Below are 19,746 nucleotides of genomic sequence, written 5' to 3'. Positions count from 1 at the left end.
ATTGTAGCCTTTGCAGACCATTTACATGCACTAAAACCTATAGAACACTCTGCAGGAGAGGGGAAACCCAACAAAGCAGAATAGGGACTCTTTAAGTTAAATCAACTTCAAAGTCTGAAACTTAAAAATTACTTTTTGAAATAATGAAATGCTTAAAATTGTAAAATTGTGGAAAACAGAGTAATGATCCTTTCTATTCATTTGATTGGATCCTGTGGATGCACGAGCTCTCCGGTAGATCTGGTGATTTGCTCCAGATAGTCCGGACAGACAGTTTGATTTCAAGCGCCACCAAACTACTTAAATAGGAATGAGCGGCCCCCGCCTCCAACGCAGTATCCTGTTCTCTTTAAACATCCATGCTCTGTCTTATTTCAGGAAGCCAGGCAGCCATTTGATTGGAAGGCCACTGTTTCAATGTGTTGAAGGAAAGTCTATTGACCTACAGGAAGGCTTCCTACTGCAGTTTACCATCTGAAGTAAACCAGCCGTAGAGACCAACAGTCTGCAGGGTCTGGAGCTACCCAGGATATGTTTAGAACTTCAGGATAGTAATTGAATGACTGTCAGATATTGTAAGCACAATACAGTTGTGATCATTGGTTAAGTGTATTCACTGCCCTTTAAGTAGGTCACCTGTTAGTGTTCTGTAGTGATATGAGAGCTCAGCTGATATATTATTATGGCCTACATTAGATGATCTGTATAACACACATATTTCATATATGTTGTTGGAGAGTTGTCTCAGAAACATTTAAATGATAATAACCATCAGTTATAAATTGTAGATTTGTACTGTTTGCAAATTAAAATGAATACCGTTTGCTAATTAAAGTAATGCTATAATGTATGCTATATTATCACTAGTTGTTGTAACATGAAATGAGTTTAAAAATGATATATTTCATCATAGCTCACAGTTTAATGTTGCATACCTTTTAAATATATAGTATACGTTTTTGTGAATGAATAACGTAATGATTTGCGAAGCATTAGGAAATGATTTGTAAGGCGGCTGAACACATTGTAGAGCCAGGCTATATAAATGAAATGAGTCTGACTGATTGATTGTTCATTATAAGGTTTCATGTACTCCAAATATCTGTATATTGATATACATGTTGTCGGGCAGAAATCATCTTAGTCGCTGCTTCCCTTGTTATCTATAGTCTGTGATAATAACACAGGAAACTAGTCCTTTTATAAAATACCCTTTAAAGTGAGGGTTTTGTGACACTTCCTATGAACTTCTATTGTCTCTTATGAGATGAAGAGATAAATAAATCCTGTCCACATCTCTTCAAGTCAAACCACACAAAGTGAACTGTTGCTCAGACCCAGGGGCAGAGAAAAGTCATTATAATATATTCAATATTCAAACCTCAGCTCAGCTTCCTCGTAGTAAACTTTGTGTTGTAAAGTAATAACAAACTTTTCTTTTGGACAGAAGTGTGAGTGTGGAGCTCCTCCACATGCACCCACTGACAGCCGCTGACGCTCACATTGATATTCAGCTCCATGTTTGATCCTGAAACGCTGAGCGGGCTAAACCTCTCCCCAGAAGCAGCTTCCTCAGCTTCATTTAATGAGACTGAAAACTGTGTTTAAGTACATGTAACGCATGTCAGAGGCTCAGCTTCTGAAGGAGAGTCAGTGAGACGTGACCTGAGGACATGTCCTCTCTGATTATTCATATTACCGACTGAATCCGTTTTCCAATTGAGATGCAACACAACCATTCTAATACGAGGAACTGCTTTCAGCCTGGTGGGAAATGATTATTAATGCGACTTAACCCTTGTGTTGTGTTGCTATCAACTGTGCAACTTCTGTCCTCTAGGTTTGACTTAAAGCATAGTATAAATAATCACTCAAATCTGTGTTACACCTTTCAAGCCCACGTTATTCCGCCTTATTACCATAAGTGTTAGTCCTCTTTTCAACGTGTATGGTCAATAGACCTAATTTACACAAAATCAAATGTCATTTCTGGGTTAAAAAAGGCACACATGTTGGGTGATCTTACAGAATCACCCCCAGAAGACCACAAATGATATAAAACCCAAAACCTAACCAAAATTATTATGATTATGAATGTATATAATAACATCTTTGTACCTTTATCCCGACATAAAAAAACGGAAACTGGTCAAATCTGACCCGAGGACAGCAGGAAGGTTAAATGTTGTAGTGCAAGCTGTTCTGTCCCATGTTGATCCATCATCTCGTGTAGAGCTGAAATCACTGTGTGCTGTTTTCCATTCAGACGGCTTCCCAGCCTCAAACCCCAGTTTATTGTTCTCCTCTCAACGGCAATGATGATTGACAGGATGACCCTGAAATACATAGGGAGAGGAGACAGGGAATTGTGAGGAAAACGAGGAAATGCATTACCGAGAGAAGCAGGGGAAGTGAGACAGACAGACGTGTCCATGCGAGAGCGTCCGTCTGAATTATTCAGCAGAGGAGGCTCCGCTAGTGCCGGATTGTAAATATCAGTTTGATTTCCCTCCACCCTCAATCTGCTAACAAAACACAGAGGCCAGGCGGGGGGGTTAGCTCAGCTTTCAAATCACCTCACGTCTCAGATGGAAAGGACCACTAGAAAAGAAACCACATTCTCAGAAGGAAATATTCTGAATGGACGAAACAGAAAAAATATTGTGTTTTTGTTTTCTTAATCTGCCTCATATTTAATCAAAATGATATGAATCCAAAATGACATTCTCAATCGTAATGCTTATCCATAAGAGCACTTTCTCTTGTTGCTGTTTTCATATTGTGCTCTTTCTCTTTGACTCTGCAGCACACAGACCTGTGTCAGTACATGGACAGACACCCTGGGGGGCTCCACCCGGACAATGTGAAGGTACAGCATGAGTTATTACGTTATTCACAAGAAATGTAGTTAAACCAGAGCATTTATTGAAATGCTCAAAAAGTGCAGATGAAAAGAGGGGAGACGTTACCACCGGGAACACAACATGAGAGCAAATGGAGGATTCATATCTAGAGTGGGTGGTCAGCGATTATATTTACAGTGCAGGGTGCAGGGTTTGGTGCCTTGCTCAAGGGCTACTCAACAGGACTTGAACAGGGGACCATCCGGTTCCAAGCCATGTCCCTACAGACCACCGCCCACACAAGCATGCAGTACTGTAACCCTCACTACTCATCAATACTCAACTTGTGTACTTCATATGACAAATATCGTATTGTCATTTCAGCTGTTCAGTGTGTTCAGACTTGTAAGGCTCTATTCTCATTGGCTATCAGCAGGGTCAGTGGTCATTGGAGGAGATCAAATCAAAGTGCTTTGATAATATGAGCATTTGAGCTAAATGTAAAAGCAAGCAGGACAGAACATAGTGTTGGTAGTATTATAGATGTCAGTATGATAAGAATCCATTGGGAGCTAGCAGGCTAACAGCACTAGCATCCTACACACATCCCATACACTGTTATGAACAAAACATGTGTCTAAGAGAGGTCCATTCTGGCCCCTCTCTCAAACAGGCTGGACATTGGAGACCCTCACAATGTTCCCATTCCTCTTTGGGTTTGTTTTGAACATTTGCATGGTATTATAAAGGTCGAATGAAAATACAAATGTAATTAAATAAAGTAAAGTGACAAAAGAAGGCCAGAGGTCTGCACATCCTGTCCACATAGGATGGCTGGTTCTCACATATATTATGGTGGTGTACTCGGTTGTTATACATAAGTAAAAGTAATAGTACCACAGTGTAGAATTACTCTGTAACAGGTAGACGTCCTGCATTCAAAATGTAACTTATAGTAACTAAAAAAATACATAAATACACTTTAGTATATCTAGAACCATTATCCAAAGTGGCCATTTTTGGAATATTATATCATGGATTTATAATTAGTGATGCATTAATGTTTGTATCATTGTAATTGTGTAGCTAGAATGAGATAACATGAATAACTTGCTAAATAATAATCTGATTTAATGTTTGTAATTATAAAATGAACCTGCAAATCAACTAGTAACTTCCAATACATGTAGAGTGAAAAGTATTCACTGCCAACATGTAGTTGAGTAGAAGTATAAAGTAACATGAAATAGAAGTACTCAAGTAAAGTATATGTACCTACATTTTGTATGACCTAAGTACAGTTCTAAAGTAAATGTGTTTAGTCACACCAAAGTTACACTCTGGGAGTTTTGAATACTAATTAGAAAGCCATTTTCAGTAGAAATAAAAGCTCATAAAAACATCATGGAACAGATATTATGACATTATTTGAGGACTGGCTTGACAAGGATTAGGCTGAGCAGCTATATTTACATCGGAACTAAACTTGGATTAACTTTCAGATGCCAGTTTGAATGCTGAATCATTGATACGATGCTGCCGTTGCCAATATCTATATGCCACTTTTAGCAACTTTCCATTATATTAATAATAATAATAATAATAATAATTTGTATTTGTATAGCACCGTTCATACACACTTCACAGTAGACAGTTGACATTCCCTAAAATAGTCACAGTAAATTGATATCAGAAAGAAGTTACTAGTAAAAGACACAAATAAGCATAACATGCATAGAATACACATTTAAAAAAAACATTCAAAGTTACGAGAATAAAATGGTGCATTAAAAGGAGGATAGCGCACATTCACATAGAGACTACAACTCCAAATAATGGCAGGTGACAGTTAATGATGCATAAGATTGCATTTAGAAGTGCAGCAGAGAGCAAGTGTTCGCTTCCTAAAAGGCTAGTAAAGTGTACAAATATGTTTGAAGCTTTTTTTTAAAGACTTCCACAGAGCATGCCTCCCTGATGTCGAGGTATTGTGATCCACAGCTTTGGGGCGTAATTGACGAGGGCTGCATCACCAAACTTATTTTTGTTGCCAATGAAGTGGGACATAACTCTTTATGAGTTGGTAAAACTGCTCCATAGCGATAGGCTGATCCAGTGACACCAGTGAACGTCTCTCAGTGATATGTTGTCTGTTTCTCAGAGAATATGAAAGAACACAGAAAGAGATGGTGATGGAGTGAATGAGGCCATGTGGTGTTGGTGTTGGGGGGGTGTCAGGATGTTTCCTCACGCAGGAAGGTGACAGTTCAGGCTGCATGTGTTATATAACAGCTCGTACCGTTAGCCACCCAGGATTTACATAAGTAATAAGTGTTCTTCTGCTGACAGCAGCCTCGGCGAGACTCACATGAATAATCAGGATTATTCTGAGAGCGAGGTGTTGCTCGGCGCCCGCTGACTTTCTTCCTTTCTGGTGAGAAGAAGAGTCGTGGTTTCTAATCTGTTGGAAGGGCTTATGGCTTTGTTCCTGTGCAGTCATGTAATGGAGGCTGCACTGCAGAACCCGGCAGGAACACAATGGTTCTAATAATCCGCCACACTGACAATAGCATCTCTATTCCTTGGAATTGTATTAGTGTTAAGAAGAGTTCTATTTGACCATGAATATTGGAGCCTGTAGTTATCACTGTAGTTTCTAAGATTGTGGATACATTTGTCAGTTTATTGAACCATATGATGTAAATGAAGTGAAGCAGTATATGCTCAGGTGTCAGGTGTATGTACAAGATGTCACGAGAACTGATGTGGATTTGGCAGGAATTGCTAACGACTGTTACCTTTCTGGTATAATGACACACCTAGTTTGAGGAGTAGTACCTGTATGCATGAAAATACATTTCAGAAGCAGATCAGGGAATCACCGGTGCTCTGATTTTTCTTCTGCGAGTGGCGTTTCATAAAAGGCTTCTTAGCGCTTTGAGCACAAGGAAAAGCGCTATATAAATCACATGTATTCATAATATTAGTATTATTAGCTGCAGAGGTCCGATGGCACTTGCAGGTACACCAGCCAGGAGGGAGATGTCCTATGTCCGACTTTAAAACAATACTGAATGACTCACCAAACCAAGTTCTTAAATCTGCAGGGTTTTCATATTTGTACTGAGATTTCTTTTTGAGGTTGTTTTGACTTGTCACACTAAATATATGCAGCATTTATGCAGATGACACTCTTAAATAGTCAATCCACATGTGTGTATATGACACATCAGTTACTTGTAATAGACACGCCTGATGGATATGTAATAAACACAGTGAGGAATTTCAACCATGTTAAATATAAATAACTTGTGCTAATGCATATTTACAAGCACTTTCAAGGTTCTGTTGTTGCTGACTCTCCATATTCCCCCAATTTCCCAGAGATAGCTGTGAACTAAGATTCCATCTTAGATGAGCATGTCTAATGTGATGGCAGTGTAATAGAAAGTGAGAGGAAAAGAGGAGTATCCATCAGGGAGGAGGCCGCTGACATCCTGCCGCTGACAGGTGAACGAGCCCTGGAGGATCAGAGAGGCTGTTAATGTTGGAAGGTCTTAGGGATTAGTATCCAAATCTCTTACTATAGGCGCTTTCACCACTAACAAACTCCTTCGATCATTAGTTCACAACCAGATGCAGGTTCAATTATTACCTTTTATATTTATTTTCTCATAGATGAGTTATCCTGGATAATGAATGCTCATGTATTAACTTCTGATGACAAAAAACACCTTTCATTATAATGATAGTTATAATAATAAGGGATTTGACTACTACCAAGTAATCCGCCTTGCATTGCTAACACACTATCCATCCAGACCTTTGCATTGTTCCATGCAGCTCTTGATTTCCTGACAATAGCATTCCATTGACCTTTTTTTGTAATAGCATTTTTTATGTATACAGCATGCTAACTGTTGAACCCCATAAGGTATTCCCAATAATATGTTTCAATCTAAGTTATAACATTCATGTCAGATATATCATCAAAGAGACTCTATGTGAATATTTGCTTCATCTTTCAAGTTTCTTTTAGTACATTTGACAACATTGTTTTTTTGTTTTCTTACAAAAGTGTGATGAGATTATTGATAGCAGTTTTCATGCCGCTGCTTTATGTGGAGAGTTAGAACATGTGGAAGGATTGCTCTGCCCAAAATGAAAATGAATATATAACAACGTTACCAAACCAGAGAGGGTTGTAAAAACAATTCATGGCTTTAGAGGGAGTTGCATTTTGTTCTCTTTGTCTTCACCAGCTGTAAGAGTTATTAGATAATAAAAGTCATTCATGAGCTTTAGAGGTTGTTTTACTTCTTGCAGATTTCCTGGTGTTCGAGGTTTCACTTTTGAACTTTTCTTTTGATTTCTAAATGCATGTCTCATAAAAGTTGAGATTATGAATAGCCTCACAAAGCCTGTGGGTGTTTCAGTGATGTGAAGTTATCGGTGAGTCCATTTTTAATCAAAACCATAAAGGGGTTATGTCTGTTATCAGTGGTTTTATGACTTTGAGAAAGTGAAGTCCCTCCACCATCGTGCCTTTTACTAATCAGAAACTTAGAAGCTATTAGATCCTCCACACACTCAGACTCTCACTGCTAATGGGATTATTGGTCAAGAACCAGAAAGCTGTGTGTGTGTCTATGTGTGTGTTTGTGTGTGTGTGTCCTTCAGTTTGAAATGGAAAAAGCCCTGAAGTTTCTGCTTGATCTCGATGATATCCAGTGTAAAATCTATTGGAACGCTCTTGCTGGGCGACACCATTAAGTCTACTCATCCCGTGTACTTGACTGCAGTTTGTTAGCTTCCGTAATTCAACTCAAGTGAGTATGACCTCATCCAGCCTGAAGTGCTCTTCCTATTAGATGATATGCAGTCAGCTGAATGGCCATGTCTCAATGGGAAGCTGACACCCACAAGCCATGTCTACAAGCCAAATAACAGCAAGCATTTACTCTGACAATTACATTACCAGCTAGTGATGACTCATCAGAGTCAATACTGACAACAGGTCATCACAGCCATGTATGACAACTGGTGGTCCATATCCACCTCTACATGCATACACAGCCAATGTGTCTTTAGCCTAAAGACCCACTGTGTGACATGTATTCTGTGCAGTCAGCTCTTTCTACACACACTGCAAGATGTGCAGAATAGCCCCCCCCCCCCCCCCCCCCCCATGGTGAGCAGCCTGCACACATTAGGGCTGCATCACACTGAGAAACACCTCAGAGTTACAAGAAAGATTGAAAGGCTCTGACATAATTAATGGGAAATGCTAAATGTACCTACATTTATAGATTATTCACTTTTACTCTTCTCTTTTTGTTGTAAAAGATATTCAAACCAAACATGGTCAGAAGTGTAGAGTGCTGGAAGTGATGGCAGCTCATTTACAAAGTGACCTGCTCCATCGAAATCAGTCGCATTGACCCGAAGACACATTTTGAGTTGTATACACTGTTGGAAAGAGGATATTCCTAGCTTTCTAATGATATCAGGATTGTTGTTGTACTCCAAATATTAAGCAAAATATGTCACATTATATAATGACTGTCACCGAGTCATCATTTTGAGAAAAAGGCCTTCAAAGTTTCCTCTTCTCTGGAATCCATCGATCTGATTGATTATTAGCAAATGATCAAAATACTACGGAGGGAAAATATTTTTGTTTGGATTACTGGTCTGGGGGAAGCTCGCGAGTGTGTGAGTGTATGTGTGTGTGTGTGTTTGTGTATTTTTGCGTTTGTGTGTATTGTGTTTGTTTCCCGGGGAAAACACTCACGAGAAACACCGGCTGTTGTTATGCTTGCTGTGACGTTAAGTTACTCCGTTCTCCACTTGTAAATATGCCGTCACAAGCTTCAAAGTTGTATTTATCATCTAAATTTGCCGAAACAAGTTTAATATTCTGAAAGCCAAGACTTTGTTTATTTGAAATCAGATAAAAACAAACTGTAACGGACCCTGCCGTGTTATCTATGATTACTATACGCCTTACATTCATAATTTCAGCCGGAGGGAGGGGGAGCTGCGCTGCGGAAGAGCAGAGTGGCGAGTGAGAGCTGTCATCTTGCCTTCACAAGCTTCACAAATGTATTTATCGTGTGATTTTGGAAATAAAAGTTTCATATTCTGAAAGCCAAGACTTTGTTTATTTAAAATCAAACAAAACACCCGAACCGCGAAAAACTATTTTTTTACACAAATCCACGTTTATTTTGAAATGAGCCATTGCGACTTCCGACTGATTTCGATAGAGCGGGTCACATATTAATGATGTAAAGAGTAGATATAAGCAAACACTGCTTTTGTTAAGGGGTTAAAAATGAGAAAGGTTAAGAATCACTGCGAAGTTGAATTAGAAGAAATGTATTTCATTTGTCCATCTGCAAAGGAGATATTACATCTTTTAAAAGAAGCTGTAATGATGTGTGAAGGTCACTGCTATCCACAGCTTTATAGTGCAACATCCTGGTGATTAACTCTGTCCTTTCTCACCAGTTGAGTTGTGCATACACTACCTTTCTTCTGCATCTACTGTAAAGAGGACAACACACTCATGCAAACTTGAACTAAACACAACAAAAGTGTCTTAAAAAGTCAAATGAGGACACAGCAAAGAGGATATCCATTGATTTAACTGAACAGTTAGGTGCTTTAGTTTGTAGTTTGAGAGGTACTTTATATTTGCTTGATTGGCAGGTGTCTCATCCTATCAGAGCCAGTCGTGACTCCTTGCTTTTCCCCACTCCATCAAACACCATCTTTGACCAAATATAGATTTTGTGTCTTCAGTGCCTTTATTCCAACAACAGGAAACACATTCAGACTTCAAAAAGGATGCTGAGTGATGTCTTCTAGCCTCTGTAGTGTTCCAGCAGTATATGTACACACGAGGCCCTGCAGAGCTCCACAGCTGCTCATTAAACCATCAGCCAGAGACAATGTTGGTCAGATCTGGAACATTCTAGCCCCAGTGACCGGCGCTCAGTGCAGGTTGATGCTGTCTCCTGATACAGCCCGTTAAGGACAGCCCTACAGATGCTAAGTGGAAAAGATAAGGGATCTTTGTTTGCCTGCTGGCAGATGGTAGAACCTTCTCACTCCATTTAACAATCCTTCACGTTAGCTCTCCCTCACTGAACATGCCACGTTTACTCATTTCAGAAAACACTGACTTGGAGATTTGTCAACTAAGCTAAATGTTTGCCGTTTGACTCGTTGACAATGTTGAAATGATCTGTGCTTTGATTTGAGCTTATAAATACAGTTCGTACTAAAACATAGAGCATTCACATTTCGCCAGGCCCAAGCTGATAATAGTTTGTAAGACTGTTCTAGCCAGACACTTGTCCCTACTTTAAGTACTTTATGACATTTATTCTCCAAGAATGAAGCAGGTTTGCTTTAGAGAGAGGTCAGGGTTAATTGGACACACAGAGCATGAGACAGTCATCATTGCTTCTTTTTAACGATGAATACAATCTTTTCCCTTGCTTAACATTAAAATACACTCAGCAGGCAATTAGGTTCATCCATGGGCCAGTTCTTTCAGTGTTAAGAATAAAGCTGGCTTATAAAACGGTCTATTCAACAGTTTTAAAGCAGCTTATGTTCCTTTTGACAGAATAAATGATCCATGTATGTTCTCTGTAGCACCAAGAGCATATGGATGAAATGGATGTCCTATCATCACATGATGAACAGTGACCGAGTTATACTTGCTGTGGTTTAAAAAGATCTCATCACCACGTCAATTCTGTTAGAAGGTTCCAGCATGTAGTGCTACCAGCACATTGACATGTGTGGGCTGATGTAATGTGGTCTTATATCAACAGCATGTGTATGATTTACCTCTAAATGTGATTCAGACAGTCTTAGTCTTATTATGTGTACTTCAAGTATTAAAAGTAATAGTACTTGCTGAATAATTTAATGTTTGCTATATTATCCTGTTTTTATACATGTAAGAGCATTTTAGTATTGAAGGTGGTCAATGTGGAGCAGTTTAGAATTCTGTGTAGATTAGTAGTACAGTGCTGCATTATACCATATCAGCATATATGTGTTTTTTACTTTAAAAGTATGATATTTACCTCTGAAATCTGGCGGAGTATAAATATAATGTAGCATTTAATTACAAACATGTCAAAATAGCACTTAACTATAATACTTGAGTAAATGTACTTAGTTACTTTCCACCACTGCACACAGATAGCAAATCAAAACTCAGACAAAACATGAGCTGTCTTATGTGACAGTTTCACAATCTGCTGTCAAATCTGTGTTTGTGGTCCAGGTTCAGGGACCAGTAACCCTGTCTGCTCAGTATGGAAGTTATACGCTTGTGTCTCCCAGTGGACACATTTGACCAAACTCTTATTTTTCTCGCATTGCAGCATCTCCATTTGCACCATCAACAACTTCAGCAGATGGATTGAATGTGCTCCTAACGTAGCAGATGGAGGGACTTTATGAGAGTCAGTAAACCTATAAGACAATTCCCTCTGTTCCTTAGTAATTATCTCAAGAGCATTATTATCACTCCACCAAACCACTTTACATATATTTTACTGATAAGGCTCTAGCAATGGAAAATGTAAAGTGGAGTATACTCTCTCTGTTAACCCTTATGTATTGCTGCTGTCGGACTTTCACACCTGTTTGTGCTGTCCAAAATCAGTCCTTCTTCATAAGGTCACCTCTTATGCAAAATCCACTTTTTCATGTATTTTATACATAAGCATGTGTCCCCTCTGTGTAAAGAGATACTGGAAGTTTCAGGAAAAAAGACCCCCTCTATTTTCTATCTATCTGAAAATGAGCTGATCAGTTGTTGGCCACTTTATGATGTCATAACGATGTTTTGTCTTGTGTAACCATTAGCCAATCAGCAACCAAGGTAACCCCCCCCACCTTATTACCTGAATCTCCTCCTAGAGTACCATTGTTTTTTTTAAACCAATCAACTCTCAGAGGGGTGTGGCCAGCAGCGGCTCATTAGCATTTAAAGCTACAGAATCAGCACTTTTGGAACAGGGCTGAAACAGAGGGGTTTGGTGTTTCAGCCAAACACTTCAGAGACATGTTCTGTATATATCTGAGACCTGTGATATATTGTTGAAAAAGAGTATTGGACCTTCAATGTTTTTCAGCTTATAGTGTGTTCCATCTTAACAGCACTTTAAAACACGATATCTGTTTTCACCTGGTGTTCTGTGCTGACTTACTTAGTTTTTGTTCTTGTGAAACTATATGAACACCGCTGTGCTGCTGTCACTTTGATACATGGCCTCATGCTTTGCTGCACATTAAATATCTGACAGTAGAGCCAAATTGCACTGCGTTCTGTGGAAAGATAACACAGCAGATCCCATTCATCAAGGCTTCTGCTTTCCTTGGGTGTGATGGCAATAAGTATTTCATCATTAGAGTAATGGCGTGTGTTTTTATTGGTACGCTGATAATGGATTGTTGGTCTTGTAGTCGGGTCACTCCTCTGGTGATAGATTATGTTAATGGTTTATTTAACTATCACACGGTTTATTGCTCCAGCGGTCATAACTAATATATCATTGTTAAACAGATGCTCTCTGTCACACACACACACACACACACACACACACACACACACACACACACACACACACACACACACACACACACACACACATACCATGTATACATCACTTCAGGGGACATTACATTGACTTACATGCATTTCCTGGAGACTTATCCTAACCTTAACCATAACCAACACATGCCTAACCCTAACCCTTACCCTAACCCTAACCAAGTCTTCACCCTCAAATTAATGATTCCCCTCATGGGGACCTCCATTATGTCCCCATAAGGGAGGCGAGTCCCCACACGTGACTGTGTAAACAGATGTAGGTCCCCACAAGTATAGTAATGCTAGACCACACACATACACACACACACACACACACACACACACACACACACACACACACACACACACACACACACACACACACACACACACACACACACACACACACACACACACACATACACACATGCACACAAATACACTAGAACTTCTGCTGGGTACTGCACATGGTATTTCACTATGTTTTTATCAGGTAGTCTTACTGTTGCATGCTTTCAATAAACCTTCACAACTCTTTTCCTGAATACATCTGCTAATGGTGGAAGTGAGTTTTAGACCTCAGGGTGTTTTCTCTACACAATGCTTGGTGACAAAAGGCTGTTGCAGTATTTCTAACAATGAGATAAGCATTCAAGTCTCCTGTGAGCATGAGAGACTGCTTTGAAATTAAAAAGTACAAAAAGTCAAAGGTACAAGACTGTCTACTTCGGGAGGGAAGCCAAGTCCCAGAGCGCACTGCAGTAGGAAGCATCCAATCACAAGCTTCAAATGATGTTGCTATGGAGCTGATTAAGCCACTGATTTCCCATACAAACATCATGTTACTCTACATGAAGATTACTAATCAGCTGTGGATCCGTGAGGACTTCTGGACCAGCTCAGTCCTGCAGACGACACACACAATATGTTTCAGTGTTTTCTCCATGGCAACAGTGAAACATATCCTGTAGCATAGATAGATAGATAGATAGATAGATAGATAGATAGATAGATAGATAGATAGATAGATAGATAGATAGATAGATAGATAGATAGATAGATAGATAGATAGATAGATAGATAGATAGATAGATAGATGGATGGATGGATGGATGGATGGATGGATAGATAGATAGATAGATAGATTTAGAATTGTATTAGCTCATGTATCTGATCAGATTATGCTTATTCATTATCATAAGTACATTCTGAAACCCATCTCGCTCTGTCACCCTTTTGGACTGATTTACATCCACATTACCTTTTCCCTGCCACCTCTCCTGCAGTGATTATTTTCACTTTTTGTATTCTCTCCTGGTCGTCCTTGTCACTTTGTATGTCTTGCTCGAATGGTTAATTGGTGTGGTCACCTTAAACTGCAGACGTCCTTTTAATACATGTCCCAGCCGGACCCCTCACAGTCACTTATTACAGTCTGCTGAGCAGTGCTCTGAAGAGTGAGCAAGCCAAATGTTCCCCACTGACCGAGCAAGGATAATACTCAAACATACCTTGAAATTTGGCATCTTGAAAAACAGCATAGAGAATTATTATTATTTTCAAAAGTGTGACTGAATTGCCTCTCAGCACTTCACTTTCCCTCGAATATTAGAATGCAAATGGAAGCGAGCTTTCAATCGAAGCTAAAAAAAGAAAACGCTTCTTTTCAGAAGGGTTTAATGTTTGAATTGAAGAGCTGTTTGAAGAGAATACAGAGTGTTTTCTTTTCTTCTTTGTATTGCCGCGCTGCTGCATTTCTAACAAGGCAGAGGGCTTTCCAGAGGTCTATTTGATATACATGAGTAAGCACACATCTCCCATGCTAATTTTCTGCACTGCAGTTCATCTCTCACCCTTGGAGTGCAGGAATATAAACTGTTGACCCGCTGCCTGCAGACGCCTCGCAGCGCCCCTCCCTGATTGGGCTCCACGGTGCTTCAATCAGCTTAATTGGCCGGGACTATAGTATCAGTGAGAGCAGAGAAATGAGAGGGGAATGCTGGGAGTGGAAACAAATGTAATGCTGCATCGTGCACGCCTCATTATTTGTTGATTGACACGTTTGCAGGGGGGTTGGGGGATCTGAAAACAGATTTGAGGCAGCTCTGACTTTGGACACATTTAGTTGATATTCATTTTTGAAATCTCAGACAGAATCTGCACACAAGACAGAGAGGAGCAGAGACTCTATGAAGGCATGAAAGCTGAACGTGTGTTGTGGATGCAGTGACGCAGCGTCCACACGGCAGCGTGCGTTGAAGCTTGCCGGCGGGCGTGTCTGAAACTCGACCAACAACTAATCACATGAATCTCCCGCCCCGGACACACAAGCACGCGGTTTGATTGGCTAAAGCTTGTACTGGCATATGATTTGATTAGCTGACGCTTCCGTTGAAGCTTCAAAAGTTGAACTTTTCTCAACTTTTGAAGCGAGCAACGCGAGCAAAGCGAAGTGACGGAAGCACAATGCAGTTCGGCAAAGCGTGACGTCACCCCATTCAAAGTGAATGGGCAGAAGTGTTGAAGCCTCAACGCACGCCGCCGTGTGGACGGGCCGTGAGGGTTTGTGGACCTGAAGGCAGGGGGAGGAGCCTTGTTCCGTTTCAGCACTTAGATGATTGGCTGTAGAAATGTACATTTAAATGTAATGTATTTCTTAATTCATGTGACATGAGTTGTTTTTTCCATTACTTAATTAGTTTTATCATTATTCGTCTGGAAAATCATTCAGTCTATAAAGTAGCAAGTAACATTATTGACTAAATAGAGGTAAAAAAAACATGAGTTGTGCTAAAATAGATCATTTGAATATAGAGACATACATTTACATAAAATAACTCAAATATTAAAACTCCAATGCTAAGGTATAACCATGCTCAAAATAATGTTGCGTGGGTCACAATTTTTTTTAAACTGAAGTCATGTTGTTTACTATTTCTGTTTTTATAGGCCTCACCATTTTCTCTAAGTGTGTTGTTTGAAAAAAAAGAACTATCTTTACCATATCGTTTCTACGTAGATATATGTCATGCTGTGTATTCCTACATTATACTCCTGTATAAATACTTATTTCCCTTTGTTCACTCGTTTCCAGCTGTTCTTGTTCCAGTTGCTGAGAGGCCTGTCCTACATCCACCAGAGGTACATCCTGCACCGCGACCTGAAACCACAGAACCTGCTCATCGGAGACACCGGAGAGCTGAAACTCGCTGACTTCGGTGAGCAGTCCGACTGATGCTGTTTATCTGTTGAGAGCTGAACAACTGTGAAAATGTGCTTGGCCTCCATTTCACAGTTACTCTTACAGCTTTTAGTAGTCATATGCCCACCTTTAATCATAATCTAAATGTATTGAAGTCATTATTTTTACTATGAGTGGAAGGTTTTCCTTAATTTTTAAGGATTGAAATTGTCTTTAAGAATTAATGATGAATCAGTGATGAATTAGAGTTAGTTGATATGTCGATAAAACATGAGACATTTTACATTTGTAAACCATTAGATATATTATAAATCTATTTATTTCATCATAGCCATCTTTATAGAGTAACAGTAAAATCAAAAATCAAAACAGTTTTTTCAAAGAAAAACATATTGTATTATCAGAATCCCAGAATAATGGGAGTCTTTGAGAAAGACCTTACTGTTTGAGGTCATTTTTGGGATGGGATGGCTTTAGATGGACTGTTGGTCCGTCCATCTGTCCAGCACGTTGGCCAAGATCACGAAGTCTGAGCAACTAGTGGGTCCCTTCACCTTTCCTCTAGTGCAAGACCACTTTATGCAAGACATCAAAAAATCATCTCTTTTAGGCTCCCATTTAATTTGTGTAGCGTATGTGTTTGTGTTTGTGTCTGGAAGAGACTCCTTCTGAAGTAGCACCATATGGCTTGAATCAATGCTCAGTAAACATGGCCAGACACGGCCTGTCTGGCATCCTGGGGGGGGGGGCAGACAAACTGGCAACCCAGCCTTCTGTATACCCCAATCATCCATCCATCCATCCATCCATCCATCCATCCATCCATCTATCCATCTATCCATCCATCCATCCATCCATCCATCCATCCATCCATCCTCCATCCTCCATCCATCCATCCATCCATCCATCCCATCCATCCATCTATCCATCTATCCATCCATCCATCCATCCATCCATCCATCCATCATCCATCCATCCATCCATCTATCCATCCATCCATCCATCCATCCATCCATCCATCCATCCATCTATCCATCTATCCATCCATCCATCCATCCATCCATCCATCCATCCATCCATCCATCCATCCATCCATCTATCCATCTATCCATCCATCCATCCATCCATCCATCCATCCATCCATCCATCCATCCATCTATCCAGGATCCATCCGTAGTCATTGTTTGCTTCGTATACCATCTATCTCTTGCCCCTCCACCCCTCTGCCCAGGCAGACAGGGGGAGGTGGAAGGTTGCAGCCTGATCAATAATGCAAACTGTGTATTAGTGCAGAAACATTACTGCAAGGGAAATGAGAAAGAGGAAATAATGGACAAAATGCAAAATGAGCAGGAATGAAAATCCCTGGACTATTAGTCTGTCGCTGGAGCTGTGCTCATCAGCAAACAGAAAATCTGCCTCTGCCTGAGGGAGGCCAGATGAGGAAGGCAAAGGCTGAGTGTGTGTGTGTGTGTGTGTGTGTGTGTGTGTGTGTGTGTGTGTGTGTGTGTGTGGTATGTGTGTGTGTGTGTGTGTGTGTGTGTGTGTGTGTGTGTGTGTGTGTGTGTGTGTGTGTGTGTGTGTGTGTGTGTGTGTGTGTGTGTGTGTGTGTGTGTGTGTGTGAGGCCGTCGGGGCTCCCTGTGGTCCGGGCCTTGGCAGCAGGAATACTAACGGCTGACAGCTGAGGCCTGTGGCGCTGGTCGGGGTAAAAGAGTGGGTTGGAGGCTGAGTGTCAACAAAGGGGGGGCTGAGATCTACAATGAGAGGCTGCAGAACTCAGTGGGGATGGTGCTGTGTGGCGGCAGCATGAAGAACCTTGATTTTCTTTCTTCTTTTAGTGCTCATCAATGCTTTTGCCTTATGATTGGACTGACCACTTTATCCACCCAACATTACAGTCTGCCAAAGACAGAGTTATTCCTCACTCTTGTATTGCTGCATTGGGTGGAAATATGTGTTTATTGAACCTGGGTGTGGTCACTTTGGACCTGACCCAGTGATGAGTCATCCAATGTGGAAAAGAATGTTGTCAGCAGTAGTTAGCAGCAAGAGTCTTTGCATTTTCTTCTTAGAAACTCTGGTGACCCCTTGACCTCCAGCTGATCAAGTCAAATGATAAAAGTTGGATCTCACTGACAGCTGGCTTTGATTTAGAGTTTTTAGTAAAGTTTGTTGCTGGACGCTGCATCAAACCAAATACATGCAGTAATAGGCTCCACCCCCTGCTACACTATACTGGACATTCTATTGGCCCATTCATTAAACATTGTAAAAAGTTCTCCCTTTTGTTGTTGACATTTCTGTTGTTGACAATATAAACTACAGTTTATTGTCAAATCACATTAAAATATATACAAATGTGAAATGACCCAATATTAGCCTATTGTGCATGCCATCTTTCTTACGGCTGTGAATTGCCATAACATATGGCCGCCCCTTAGCCTATCACTTAAAATGTGTTAGCCAATAACAGCATGAGTGTTACATAGTGATGTCACTATGTTCCAGGAGTACACAAAGGTCTCCAATGGAGGGTGTTTCAGGCAGAAGGGGATTGGGGGTGTGGGAGAGAATCTCCCTCTGGAGGGAACACAGGGATTTCAGCCTTTGCAGACCATTTACATGCACATAAACATATATTGCACACTAGATTATTAAACCTCCAGAAGCATGATAGGGCCCCGCTAAGGGAAACGTTAAGGCTACTGAATGGCAGCTAATGTTCCCAAAAGGTGAAAACAACATTCAAAACTTGCACACTTAACTATAAAGGAATGACAATGCTTTACAATGAAAAGCCCCCCCCCCCTCACATTACGGATGCAGATGATAGGTAGAGGTGAGTGGCTGGGCAGCAGGGTGGCAGGGGTCCATCCAGAGCTGCGTCCCCCCCCCTGCCGGGACGCAGCTGGTCCAGATGCTCCCCTCTGCTCCTCTGTGGCTGCTCTCACTGTTTAATGAGCTGCACAAACAACCAGCTCATAACTGAGGCGTAGAGCCAATGTTTCATATCAAGGACACAACTAATAGAGGACAACTTAAGCAAGGTGTGGGTGGGGGGTTGTATTGTTTGTATAGTGGAGCTGTGTGGACCATAATCACTGCACCCCTGTTGCCCCTTTCACACCAACGCGGTTCCCGTTCTAGCTCCGTGCTAGAGCTTTTCTGGTTCGGAACCGTTTTTTCTTTTCAGCCCCCTTTTTGTTCACACCGCCCAGAGCCCGACTGGTGCTGCCGCTGCTGCGTCATGACGTCACCGTTTACGTCGCTGATTTTCTCCCCAACGGCGTTACGGCGCTCACTACAAGAACAATGGGGGACTGCGTCGGGTCGATGATCGTGTTGCTTTTAATCATACGAAGCCAGATTAAATTAAATAACGACTTCTCCAACCTTATACTTTTGCCGTGGTTCCTTGTTTATTAATGTGTTTCAGCTGCATTTACCGACCGCTGCAGTGCTGGCTGCTCTTCCACGGGAGTGTATTCTCCCGTTAGCTCCGGGTTAGCTCACACGGCTCTAAAGTATTCACTGTCTGACTGTCACACAAGCAGCTGATACATATCCCCAATTCCCCATAAGTGAATGTGTGTCAGTATGAATTGACGCTGTTTGGCATCACAACGCTGTTATTAAAGTTTCTCTGGTATAAAATGGGTGATGTTAGCATAGCAACCAAAGCTAAACTGACTATCTTGACTACTTGTTGTTGCTATCCTATTGTGGCATAAGCCGTTTTCTACAGGCACATTTTACCGGCGTATTTTTCATTATGATTCTACTTGTGATAGTCGGACATGACAACCTGTGCAGCCCATGTATTGATTCCATCCGATAGCTGCTATAATACAAAACAACAAGTCTACCTGCTCTCCACAATGATCAATAACAGCGAACAGATGGTCAAAGTAAGGTACAAAGAAACAGAATCACACGAAGCCTGGTTAGTGTTGCCTGACTTTATAAAGTGTGTTTTTCTTTTTATAAGTGTGTGGTTGCGTTCTAGTCACTTTGCTCAGCGCTACTGCTTGTTACAACTTTTATTTGCCGTACTCGCCTTTATCTGTTAGCTCAG

The 19,746-nt window shown here is 40.8% G+C and overlaps 1 protein-coding gene across 2 annotated transcripts in view; it reads left to right on the top strand.

Moving 5' to 3' along the window:
- cdk14 (cyclin-dependent kinase 14) overlaps positions 1–19,746 on the top strand; it is a 202,754-nt gene that overhangs the window by 83,525 nt on the left and 99,483 nt on the right. For both annotated transcript variants that reach the window (XM_034115628.1, XM_034115629.1), the window contains 2 exons: positions 2,807–2,869; positions 15,563–15,686. In XM_034115628.1, the coding sequence (XP_033971519.1) occupies positions 2,807–2,869; positions 15,563–15,686 (187 nt within the window). The remainder of the gene's footprint in view (positions 1–2,806; positions 2,870–15,562; positions 15,687–19,746) is intronic.

The sequence above is a fragment of the Trematomus bernacchii genome, unplaced genomic scaffold (genome assembly GCF_902827165.1).
Source record: "Trematomus bernacchii unplaced genomic scaffold, fTreBer1.1, whole genome shotgun sequence".
In the NCBI taxonomy this organism is placed as follows: Eukaryota; Metazoa; Chordata; class Actinopteri; order Perciformes; family Nototheniidae; genus Trematomus; species Trematomus bernacchii.
This window is presented reverse-complemented; position numbering and strand designations above follow the sequence as displayed.